The 12,878-nt window shown below is 45.7% G+C and overlaps 1 protein-coding gene across 1 annotated transcript in view; it reads left to right on the top strand.

Annotated features, from left to right (window-relative positions):
- The first annotated feature begins 460 nt into the window (after positions 1-460).
- Positions 461-12,878, top strand: part of MAP2K1 (mitogen-activated protein kinase kinase 1) — a 77,323-nt gene continuing 64,905 nt past the window's right edge. Inside the window, exon 1 of the mRNA XM_080664562.1 lies at positions 461-1,047. Within this exon, the coding sequence (XP_080520688.1) occupies positions 968-1,047 (80 nt within the window). The 5' untranslated portion in view covers positions 461-967. The remainder of the gene's footprint in view (positions 1,048-12,878) is intronic.

Here is a 12,878-nt window from a genome sequence, read left to right as displayed (position 1 = left end):
TACTCTCAAAAAAGTTTACCTCAATTTACAATCTCATCAGCACTATCATTCTCTCTGTACCCTCATCAGTCAATAGATCAGTAGTATTACCATTATAGGCAAGGAGTCTCTAAACAAGTTTTCTACTCCCCCACGTTGTCCTTTCTTTGGACAAGAGAAGGGGCCCTTTTCCTTATTTATTTTGTTATTTCATCTCCGGAGGACTCCAGTCAACCACAGAATGGGAGGCATCATGGTACCAGACCCGGACAAACTCTCAGCTCGCTGTGGCAACCTGGCAACCAGGATGTACCATCTCCTCTCCCAGTGGGTCCACCTCGGTGCCTCCGGCCAGTAGAGGGCACTGTGGAGCCCTCGCCGGACTCCGCCCCTAGGGCAGCGCGCCGCGCCCCCGTGACGTGTTTCCGCGTCATCTGCTGCGGAGGCTTGCTCGCATTGGCTGTCGGCGAGGCAAGCGGGCGGAGCCGAGTGGGCGTGTGGAAAAGGCAGTGGCCCGGGGAGGGAGCGAGGCATCCCCCTTCCCCGCCCCTCCCCCGCCCTGCAGTCCCTCCCGGGGACCGCTGCGCGGAGCGACTGGGAGCGCGGCGACCGAGGCAGCTGCACTTTCTCGGGCGGTGGTGGGAGCGGGGTTCTATTTCGCGCGCTGCGGAGCCTCGAGCCCGAGCCCGAGCCACCGGTTGACTGAGGGCGAGGGAGGGAATCCTGGGCTGCCGAATTACGTCTGCTGGGAAACTCTTGGGTTCCCTGCGCGTGGAGCCCAGCCCCGGTCGAGTAGGGCGGGGGTCCCACGAGACCTCCACCGCCCCTAGGCGCTAACGGGACCTCGAGGGGCGCGCCGTCCTCGGAAGGCAGTCCCCGGCCCGCGGCCCCCAGTTGGCCCCGCGCGGCGGGCTCGGGACTTAGCAGAGGGAGGAAGCAGAGGGGCCGCTTTCCCCTCGGAGTTGGAAGCGCCTTTCCCAGGTTCAAAATGCCCAAGAAGAAGCCGACGCCCATCCAGCTGAACCCGGCCCCAGACGGCTCCGCGGTTAACGGGACCAGCTCGGCGGAGTAAGTATGGGTGGGCGGTGAGCGCGGGCCGGAGTGGGGAGGCCCCCGCGGGGGTGCCTGAGCAGAGTCGGGCGTGCGCCGAGCGCTGGGCTCCGCTCGAGTTCGTCACGTACGTCTCGGGCGGGCGGGTAGGAGCGGAGAACTCCCGGCCGTCGAGATGTCGGTGACTAAGCACTGATTGTGCTCCTGTCTCAGACCAGGCAGCGGACCCAGCAAGACTGGATTTTTACCCCCTTCCCGACCCTTTCGGTCATTCCAGGCCACAAGAAAAAAAAAGCCGCAAAAAACTGGTTCTTCCACTGCCCCTCCCCAGCTGTTTTTCTAAGTGCGATCCTCTGGGATTCTGGCCTGAAGGGGACACATGTCATGGAAAGAATTAAGATCGCATCTACTTGAGACCGGCTCAAAATATAGAGTGGAGTTGGGATCAACTAGCAGCAGTCTCACCTTGGTGCCTGACACCTGTGGGCCAGGAGTGCCTCGTTGCCGCCCGCTGCCTGGCCAGCGGGGGCGTGTGTACACTGACATCCAGGTGGCTCTTCCATTGCCGACTTTGGGGGCTCCTTGTCCTTGCCCTTCTTCCTGGAAACTATCAGGTCTTATAAGGAGAGGCTTTCCTCTTCATCTGACTCCATCCATCCACCCACGCATCCATCCATCCATCCATCCATCCATCCATCCAATTTGATGAAATTGTTTCATGGGGGTTTCTGACCTCTCACAGTTCTTTTGGGTTTTGGGTAGGGACAAAAAGGACTGTGAGGGAGAGAGACCCTCTGAAGAAATAACCGGAAAAGATTTGACTCTTAATCTTTTACCTGAACACTGAAGACTTTAGGAAACTAACTAGCTGATGACATGAATAGAGTAGGCCTGGACCTCCTGTCCTTTGGTGATTTCTATAACCTTCCTCTCTCTGGATTTTAATATTCCAGGGACCTGTTGGCTTGGTGAATGTTCCCCTCTGTAATGATCATAAAGCCATTGCTGGACCTGTAGTGTGAGCTCAGACAGGTTCCTCACACCTGCTCCCAACAAACCCTCTTCAATACTGTAGTGTCTGTTTTATATGATATTGACTTGTACATTCCTTCAGTTTTAGTTGACAGAATTTTATCCTCTTAAAATAGACTGAAAACCCCCAGGGGAGGAGATTCCTTAGTAACGACACTGTTTTCAGGTCAAATTTTTGACCTTTTGTTTTGAACACAGTGGATTCTGGCTGAATGTTGTGGACTGGTCATCCTGCTCCTGTTTGATTTGGAGGAAGGTACTAAGTGGAATTACCTGTGGTCATTCTGTTGTTAATTGTAACACCACAGCTGTATTCTTGTAAAGGGGGGAAATTTCATTAACAGAAAACAGTACAGGAGGGAAAAGAAGAAAGTACTCGAGTTGGTGGCAGAAAAATGTGGGTGGGACTGGGTGAGTGGTTAAGAGGTTGGACTCTGAAGTCAGGCTAAGTTTGAAGCTTGGCTCTGTTACTTGTGGTTTTAGTGACTTGGGACAAATCTTTTAATCTCTCTAGGGCTTAGACTTAGTTGTGTGTTTTTTTTTCATCTGCAAAAATGGGGCTAATGATAGAACTGACTTAGGATAGTTATGAAGTTTAAATAAGTTAATGCATAGTAAGTCTCCCATAGATGTCAGCTCTTGGCACCTTTGTTACTGGGTAAATGTTAAAAAGGCTGAAGGAAACGGGAAGGTAATTTTCATTCCTGGTGGATATGTGTGTTAAGGTACCTTTGCTTCTGGGTAAATTAATCTCCCTTGCTTAATTTTTTTGTGCCATATGTAACACATTGCTGTGTTACAATAGGAGGCATCTTTATGTAGGCTGCCTGAGACAAACAGGTACTGTCCCACTAGAAACAGGAGGAAAGCTGTATACATTTTCATCTTTCACCTTCTAGAGTGTTTCTTAAGCAAAGCTACAGTTCTCACCCGGCCTGCGTGGTTCAGTGATTGAGCATCGACCTGTGAACCAGGAGGTCACGGTTTGATTTCCGGTCAGGGCACATGCTGGGGTTGTGGGCCCGATCCCCAGGGGTAGGGGGCATGCAGGAGGCAGCTGATCAGTGATTTTTCTCTCATGTTTCTACCCTCTCCCTTCTTCTCTGAAATCAATAAAGATATATTAAAAAAAAAGCTACTGTTCTCATGATTTCTGTGATTAGACCAGGTTACAGTTCTGAACATTATCATACAACAAGCATGTCAAACTCGCGGCCTGCAGGCAGCATGCAGCCCACAATGAATATTTTTGCGGCCCAGCCAATATAACGGTATGTAAGAAACATTTTGATAAAAATTTCGTAACTTAATTTTTACAATATCCTGTTATATATAATTATTAATAACGAACTACAACATTCACTAATGACTGACTACTATAATCGTGTTGCATTCATTTCCCTTATGTGCCTTACGCGCAGGCGCACCATTTCTCTCCACTAATACAAGCAGTGAATATTTTAGCAGCCGATGGCCACGTCATTAATCTTGTACTGACTTGTTTGGTGTGTGCAACAGGAAATATTTCACTTTCGGAGAACAAGAAAAATAGGTTTATTTGCGTTACACTTATTAACTTGTGCAGTTATTCAGTGTCTGGTAAGTTAATGTTCAAGAAAAAAATATTAATTTTTATTAAAATGTTCTATTATTTTATGCTAACAATTACTCATTTATTTCAGCCCTTTGTATTCAGCATGTCTCTATCAAAATAAACCTACGTTTCTATGAAAATTGAAGCTTTTGTTTTTTTTGTGGCCCACATAAACTTAAATCTTGTTTATTTGGCCTATGTTAGCCTTTGAGTTTGACATGCTTGTCATACAATGTAAACTAAGAAGAAAAAGCCACATTGAGAGTATAGAACTCTTGGTACTAAATTGGCAGATTGATTCTCCTCTGTGGCTCCCTGGCACCTTGAGATTTACCTCTAATGTAGCACTTAAGCTCATTCAGATGGAGCTGGGTTATATGGGGCCTGATGTTATGCAAGTTCTGGGAGGTCCTTGAAGAAAATAAGTGCAAAAATACTTATTTTTGCAAGTTTTGCAGAAACATGGTCATATTGCAAGGATGCTGAGTGTTAAAATGAAATACATTGGAAATAAGATCATATTCCCCTGGTTTAAAATGCTTTTCATGGTCCTATTGCAGTTAGAATAAAATCCAAACTTCTTATATTGGGCTATGAGAATAGGAGTGATCTACCCACTGTGCCCCCACCCCCATCTCTTTAATCACATTTCCTGCCGCTTTTTTCTTCCTCCATATTAGTTCTCTTTCACTTCCTCTGTAGGATGGTCCATACTCCCTGCAGGCCCTTGCACATTCTGTTCCTTTTCCTGGACTGAATCATCCCTTCCTCTTCCAAGCTAGGAAGGAAGCAACCTTCACCTCTCTTAAATGTCATTTCCAAAGAGATGTTCACAGACCATCTAATTTAAAGTAGATCCCTCTTTCTCATGTTACTTTTTTTTTTTTTAATCCTCACCCAAGGATATTTTTCCATTGATTTTGAAAGAGAGTGGAAGAGAGGAAAGACAGAGAGAAATATGTGGGAGAAACACAGTGGTTGGTTGCCTTCTGCACATGCCCGACCAGGGCCTGGGCCAGGGAGGAGCCTGCAACTGAGGTGCCCTTGATCGGAATCGAACCTGGGACCCTTCAGTCCTCAGGCTGATGCTTTATCCACTGAGGCAAACCGGCTAGGGCTTACCTCATTTTTAGATGACACTCATTCACTTTCTATAATTTTTTACTAGGGTATTTAAAATATCTCTCTTCTGTACACCATAAACTATAAGCATAGTGCTGCCATTTTTTTTATTTACTGCTCTGTAAGTAGTACCTAGAATGCAGTACCTGGCACATAATAACTTCACCGGTGTTTGTTGAGTGAATCAGTGAGTGAATGAAGTTTCTAATATTTGTACAATGTGTTTAACAAACCTTTTTATACCTGTTCATTATTTATTTTCCCTTTTACTCTCATTTCCCCATCCCCATCTTCTTTCACAGGCACCATTCACTCCTTCTAGGGTATTTAATATATGGTCTTAAAATTCCACCCATTATGTATATACTAGAGGCCCGGTGCATGAAATTCATGCATGGGTGGGGTCCTTAGGCCTGGCTGGCCCTCAGGGCTGATCAGGTTCCCTGCCTCCTCCTTCCCTTGTCACCCGCGCATTGCCACTGCATGGTTCCCCGCCTCCCCACCTCCTCCTTCCCTCACCACCCGCATCCACCGCCACCCATCCCCAGTTCCCCATCCAAGCCCGGGGTGCAGCCCTGATTGGGCAATCGGAACCTGCTGGTGGGGGCGGGGGGGGGAGGGAGAGGCGATGGGGGCCTGCTGGCCAGGGGGAAGAATTGGGGGAGGTACCTGGAAGTTGGCTGCTGGCCCCAAGGAGGGAGCCAGCCCTTGGCCCCCCCTGGGAAAGGGACTGGGTCTGCTGCCACCCACCCCTGGTTCCCTGTCCCAGCCTGGGGGTCCCGCCCTGATCAGGCGATTGGGGCCTGCTGGCTGGAGGGCAGGGCTGGGGGGGCTGGGAGGTTGTCTGGCAGGCCCCATTGGCGATCAGGGCCTGCAGGCTGGGGGCAGCTCCTGCATTGAGTGTCTGCCCCCTGGTGGTTAGTGCATGTCTTAGCGACCAGTTCTAGTAACGATCACTTAGGCTTTTATATATATAGATGTACTGCTGGGAGGTAGCTATGTGTTTTGTATGTTTCCATGCTTTGAGTATAGCTGAATGCTATTGTGCTACTATTCAATCTTAAAAAGAAGGAAGTCCTGTTATTTGCGACAATGTGGATAATCTGGAGGATATTATGCTAGCGAAATAAGCCAGACAGAGAAAAAAAAATACTGCATGTTATCACTTATATATGGAATCTAAACAAGTGAAATGCACAGATGTAGAGAGTAGAAAGGTGGTTATCAGGGGTGGAGAGGTGGAGGAAATGGAGAAATGTTGGTCAAAGGATACACAGTTGCAGTTATGTGGAATGAATAAGTCTAGAGATCTAATGTACAGCATGATGACTATAGTTAATACTGTATTGACTACTGGAAATTTGCTATGAGTGGACTTTAAGTGTTCTTACCACATTTAAAAAAAATGGTAACTATTGCCTGACCTGTGGGGCTCAGTGGTTGAGTGTTGATCCATGAACCAGGAGGTCATGGTTCGATTCTGGGTCAGGGTAATGCCTGGGTTGCTGACTCCATCTCCAATAGCGGGTGTGCAGGAGGCAGCCGATCCATGATTCTCTTTCATCATTGATGTTTCTCCCTCTTTCTTCCTCTCTCTGAAATTAATAAAAACCTGTTTTGTTTTTTTAAATGGTAACTGTGAGGAGATGGATATGTTAATTAACTTGATTGTGGTAATCATTTCACTGTATATGCATATATCAAATCATCACGTTGTACACTTTAAATATATTCATTTTTATTGTACTGTAACTCTGCATTAGTCGGGATAGACTAGGTTATATTGAGGTAACACCACAAAAGTCTTAACTAATTTAACACACTTGCAGGTCAATGGGAAGCTCTGTTGATCAGATTGATATGCTTATGTGAGAAGGGAGTCTTGTGAACCACATTTTGGCTCTTAAGTTTCTGCCCACAAGTGATACATATCACTTTTGCCACCATTTCATTGGTCAAAGCATATCACATGGCCACACTGATTATCAGGTGGGGGCCTTGGAAGAGAACAAGAATATGTGAACAGACCAGATTTTTGAGTGCCTTATTATTTTTTTTAATTTTTCTTTTTTATTTTAGTCCTACCTGGAGGATATTTTTTCCATTGATTTTTAGAGAGAGTGGAAGGGAGGGAGAGAGAGTGAACCAGAGAAACATTGATGTGAGAGAGACTCATCGATTGGTTGCTTCCAACATGTGCCATGACCCGGGTTAGGAAACGAACCTGCAACCCTTGACCAGAATTGAACCTGCACCGAGCCATGCCAGCAGGGGCTTATCTTTTTATTTAAAAAACCAGATAGCATGTTTCTGAGCTCTATTCATGATGCTTTATGTGTATCTAGTTCAGCCGTGGGCAAACTACGGCCCGCGGGCTGGATCCGGCTGTTCTATCCGGTTCTCTTGCTCTCCCCTCCGCTCCTTTACTTTGAATTTATATTAGTTCACACAAACACTCCATCCATGCTTTTGTTCCGGCCCTCCGGTCCAGTTTAAGAACCCATTGTGGCCCTCGAGTCAAAAAGTTTGCCCACCCCTGAGCAATAATTCTAGTTCATTATTTCTCTCAATTGCAGAGCAGTTAATCATGTGCATATACCGCATTTTACTTATTCCTCTAGGATTAGACCACTTGTTGTTTCCATTCCCTTGCTGCCTCAAATAGTTCGGTCAAGACTGTCTTTGGCCGAAACCGGTTTGGCTCAGTGGATAGAGCGTCGGCCTGCGGACTGAAGGGTCCCAGGTTCGATTCCGGTCAAGGGCATGTACCTTGGTTGCGGGCACATCCCCAGTGGGGGGTGTGCAGGAGGCAGCTGAGCGATGTTTCTCTCTCATCGATGTTTCTAGCTCTCTATCCCTCTCCCTTCTTCTCTGTAAAATATCAATAAAATATATTTATTAAAAAAAAAAAAAAAAGACTGTCTTTGTACCATAGCTTCTTTTGAATCCTTGTGAGAGTTCCCTGTGGAATGTATTCAGAAATGGGATTGCTGGGTCTTAAGGTACCTTGCCTCTCCTTCTAAGATGAGGCACCTACTCTCTTTGTTTTTTAAAGAACACCTTTAATCTCCACAGGGGAAGCTTGAGACCTGAGAAATCTCAGTGGTAGCACAGGATACTTGTTAAAACCTCACTTTTTTTTTTTTTTTTTTTTTTTTAAACCTTAGACAAGTCCTTTATACCTTCTGACCTTTGGCTTCCTTTTCTCTAAAGTGGAGATAATAATTGTTTTACCAAATCTTTACCTTAATGGTTTACAAGGCCCTTCCTAATCAGGTCCTTTGTTTTCTTCCACTGTCCCCTTTCGCTCATGCACTCTATCTAGCCACACTGTTCTCTGTGCTGTTCCACACTAGGGTTGGTCCATTCCCATCTCAGAGCCTTTGTACTTGCCTTTCCCTCTACTTGAAATGCTCTCTCCCAGATACCCACATGACTTGGTTCCTCACTTCCTTCAGACCTCTGCTCAAATGTCTCCATACAGAGGACATCCTGATCACTCTAATATAACACTTCTTGTCATTTTTTTTCTCCTTTGTTTTGCTGTATTTTTCTTCATAGCGCTTACCACTAACTAATATTGCATTGTGTACGAGTATTTATCTGTACCCTCCCACTAAAATATAAGCTTCATGAGGGTGGGGCTTGGCTTTGTTTTTTGCTCAGTGTGTAGAACAGTATCTGGCCCCTAGGAAGTACTCAGCAGCTATCTGTTGATTAAATACTCCTACCTTGAAGAGTAGTGTGAAGATTAAATACATGAAGTGCTTTGAAGGCAATAAGGTACTGGATAGACAGAAGGATGCATTGCTTGACTTTGGTGGCATCCATAGATTTTGGATCTGGAACTGTTTCCAGGTAACCCTGAATCACTCAGACTTACTTAATTTTTGCATACAGAGCATAGTTTATAGCATCAGCAGTTCTGCTAGGTTTGTAAGGGACACACATCTGTTAGTGTGTGAGGCCTTTAAGGAAGGGACAGAAAAGTGAGATAGACTGATGTTCTTTTTTGGGGGAGAGAGGTCTCTTACGATCTTTTTAAGGGCTGTGCACCATGATAACTAGGAGCCTTTGATGTGGTTGTAACTGATTTTGTAGTTTTGAACTTGGATGTTTCTACTGTTTTGTTGCTGCAGTAACTAATGCTGGTGTTGTCTTTTGAGAACAGTTTCTGAAAAGTAAGACCAGCTGAAGTCCATGCCCTTGGGAAGACCATCTCTGCTCTTGATGCAGCAGGTACAGAAATGGCAAATGATGATTTAGCCCATGGCAAGGAATTGTGTGTAGGGCTCTTGTTTGAACAAACACAAAATTCTACTTTCACTCATTTACACGCGCGTGCGCGTGCGCGCGCGCACACACACATATATTTAAATATATTTTTATTGATTTCAGAAAGGAAGGGATTGAGAGAGATAGAGATAGAAACATCAATGATGAGAATCATTGATTGGCTGCCTTCTACACTCCCCTACTGGGGACCCTGCAACCTGGGCATGTGCTCTGACCAGGAATCGAACTGTGATCTCCAGTTCATAGGTCGACACTCAACCACTGAGCCACACTGGCTGGGCTATTTATCCATATTCAAAGAAAGGGAGAGGATACTTCAGTAGAGTAGCTGTTGGCCCTGCCTTACCCATCTAGTTTGATTTTTCTCCTTTTCCCAACTCACCTGCTTTGGTCCATACTGATTCATCCCTTTACTGTCCTACCCCTGGCTGCAGCATACTGCTTCTCTAGTCTTGCTCACATGATTTCCCTTGTCTGGAATGCCCTACTCTGCTTTCCTGTGTGACTTTATTTTTGTTTTGTACTTGCCACCACACTTTAGCTTCTGTGAGGGCAGGGACTATGACTGTTTTGTTTACTGATATTTCCTCAGCATTTAGCAGAGTGCCTGAGATAAATGAATGTGACCCATCTTTCAAGACATAGCATAAATCTCTTCTGCCATGAGTAACTCCATGTTATTCTAGGATGTGGGTTCTAGACTTAGTTATACCCCTTAATTGTTGACCTTGTGCATATCATTTAACTTCACTAAATCTCATATTTCCTTATTAGTAAAGTAAGAATGATTATATAACAAACCTGTGAGGGAAGGTGGGCAGGAGAGCATCATCTGAAATAATGTTTATGAAAGCACTTATGATTACTGGATTGCTATCTAAATATGATTTCTTCCTTCTCAGAAAGCTGATTCCTACCCTTTGTTCTTTTTAATTTAATTTATTTTATTATTTTTTTAAATCTTTATTGTTCAGATTATTACAGCTGTCCCTCTTTTTTCCCCCCATAGCTCCCCTCCACCAGGTTCCCACCCCACCCCAGGCCCTTGCCACCTCTCTGCCTGCGTCCATAGGTACTGCATACATGCATATAAGATCTTTGTCCAATCTCTTCCTGCACCCCCCCACACCTCCTTCCCCCCGAGAATTGTCCGTCCGCTCCATTTCCATGCCCCTGATTCTATTACATTCACCAGTTTATTCTGTTCATCAGATTTTTTATTCATTTGATTTTTAGATTCACTTGTTGATATGTATTTGTTGTCACTTTGTTGTTCATAATTTTTTATTTTTACCTTTTTCTTCTTAAAGAATACCCTTCAGCATTTCATATAATACTGGTTTGGTGGTGATGAACTCCTTTAGCTTTTTCTTGTCTGTGAAGCTCTTTATCTGACCTTCAATTCTAAATGACAGCTTTGCTAGGTAGAGTAATCTTGGTTGTAGGTCCTTGCTATCACTTTGAATATTTCTTGCCACTCCCGTCTGGCCTGCATAGTTTCTGTTGAGAAATCAGCTGACAGTCGTATGGGTGCTCCCTTGTAGGTAACTAACTGTTTTTCTCTTGATGCTTTTAAGATTCTCTCTTTGTCTTTTGCTCTTGGCATTTTAATTATGATGTGTCTTGGTGTGGTCCTCTTTGGATTCCTCTTGTTTGGGGTTCTGTGTGCTTCCTGGACTTGTAAGTCTATTTCTTTCACCAGGTGGGGGAAGTTTTCTGTCATTATTTCTTCACATAAGTTTTCAATATTTTGCGCTCTCTCTTCTTCTGGCACCCCAATAATTCGGATGTTGGTACACTTGAAGTTGTCCTAGAGCAGCCGTGGGCAAACTACGGCCCGCGGGCCGGATCCGGCCCGTTCGGCTGTTCTATCCGGCCCGCGGAGCCGAAAGAGCGGAGGGTTCTCTTGCTCTCCCCTCCGCTCCTTTACTTTGAATTTATATTAGTTCACACAAACACTCCATCCATGCTTTTGTTCCGGCCCTCCTGTCCAGTTTAAGAACCCATTGTGGCCCTTGAGTCAAAAAGTTTGCCCACCCCTTGCCAAAACCGGTTTGGCTCAGTGGTAGAGCGTCGGCCTGCGGACTGAAGGGTCCAGGGTTCGATTCCAGTCAGGGGCATGTGCCTTGGTTGCGGGCATGTCCCCAGTGGGGGGTGTGCAGGAGGCAGCTGATCGATGTTTCTCTCTCATCGATGTTTCTAACTCTCTATCCCTCTCCCTTCCTCTCTGTAAAAAATCAATAAAATATATTTAAAAAAATAAAAAAAGTTTGCCCACCCCTGTCCTAGAGGCTCCTTACACTATCTTCATATTTTTGGATTCTTTTTTTGTTGTTGTTGTTCCGGTTGGGTGTGTTTTGCTTCCTTGTATTTCAAATCTTTGACTTGTTTCTTGGGATCCTCTAGTCTACTGTTGAATCTCTGTATATTATTCTTTATTTCAGTCAGTGTATGCTTAAGTTCTGAGTGGTCCTTTTCCGTTTTTTTGGCATTCTCACTAAGATCCTTGAAGGTCTCACTAAGTTCCTCGGAGGTTTCTAGAACATTCTTGAGTAACCTTATAACTGTGGTTTTGAACTCTATATCCAGTAGTTTGCTTTCTTTCATTTATGGCACGTTTCTTTATCTCTGCATTTTGGCTGCTTCCCTGTGTTCGTTTCTATGTATTGGGTAGCTGCTAAGTCTCCTTGAGTTGATAGAGTGGCCTTGTGTAGTAGGTGTCCTATAGGGCCCAGTGGCTCAGCCTCCCCAATCACCTGAGGTGGACACTCTTGGTGCACCCCTTTGTGGGCTGTGTGCAGTCTTGTTGTAGTTGAGCCTTGATTGCTTTTGGTATCACTGGGAGGAATTGACCTCCAGGCCAACTGGCTGTGAGGACAAACTGTGTCTATAATGGAAGAGCTGCTGTGCAGGAGACACCCCTATGGGGCAGGACTTACTTCAGTGGGGCTTTGGTGCTCACTGAGTCTGCCCCTTGAGTGTGTCACTTATGGATGTGAAGAGTTGTAATCTGGTATGGTCTCACACTGACCACTGGGTATACTGGCTCTTGGATCTCCAAGGAGGGCCACCCACCAGGAGCTACAGAGAGATCTGCAGATTCCTCCTCTTTGTATGGGGTTTGAAAGTACCCACACGAGGCCCAGCTGTGAAGCAAGGCAGGCTGGTGCTGGTGCAGCCGTGGGCCTTCTTTTGATAGGTTTGGGGCTCCCTGACCCAGCTGCAGTTTGCTTGACAGGTTTTAGGCTGAGAAAGGATAGGCCATTCATACACAAAACTACTGTGCACAGCTTGGGTGGGGTTTCAGGAAATCTCCAGGGCAGAGCAAACAGCAATGGCTGCCATTCAGCCCTGCACTGGGGAGGTCCCAGCCCAGGAACAATGACTGTTGTGAGCACCTCCTTCTGGAAGAAAGCTGCCCCCGCGTTTCTGCTCCAATGCCAGACAGTCCAGTTTCTCCCTGTATGTGTCTGGGTCCCTCAGAGTCTCGCTGGGCACTGGAGCTCAGAGCAAGAGGGAGCTTGTATCTCCCTCCCGATTAAAAAAGCGGCACACCCAGGTGCCAGCCCGTTCCGCGACTCCGTACCTCCTACCAGTCTCAATGTGCTTTCTTCTTTACCTCTCTAGTTGTAGTACTTCCACTTAGCCAGCTTTCCCGTGGTTCTGGATGATAGTTGTTCTGTATTTTAGTTGTAATTTTGATGTGGTTGTGGGAGGCAGCAAGTACAGGTGTTTACCTATGTCACCATCTTGGTTCTCTTTATTTTATTTTTAATCCTCTCCTGAGGACATGCTTAGAGGAAAA

Source organism: Plecotus auritus, assembly GCF_963455305.1.
Source record: "Plecotus auritus genome assembly, chromosome: 1".
Lineage (NCBI taxonomy): Eukaryota > Metazoa > Chordata > Mammalia > Chiroptera > Vespertilionidae > Plecotus > Plecotus auritus.
The sequence above is the reverse complement of the archived record's forward strand: the minus strand, read 5'-3'. Positions and strand labels throughout refer to the sequence as shown.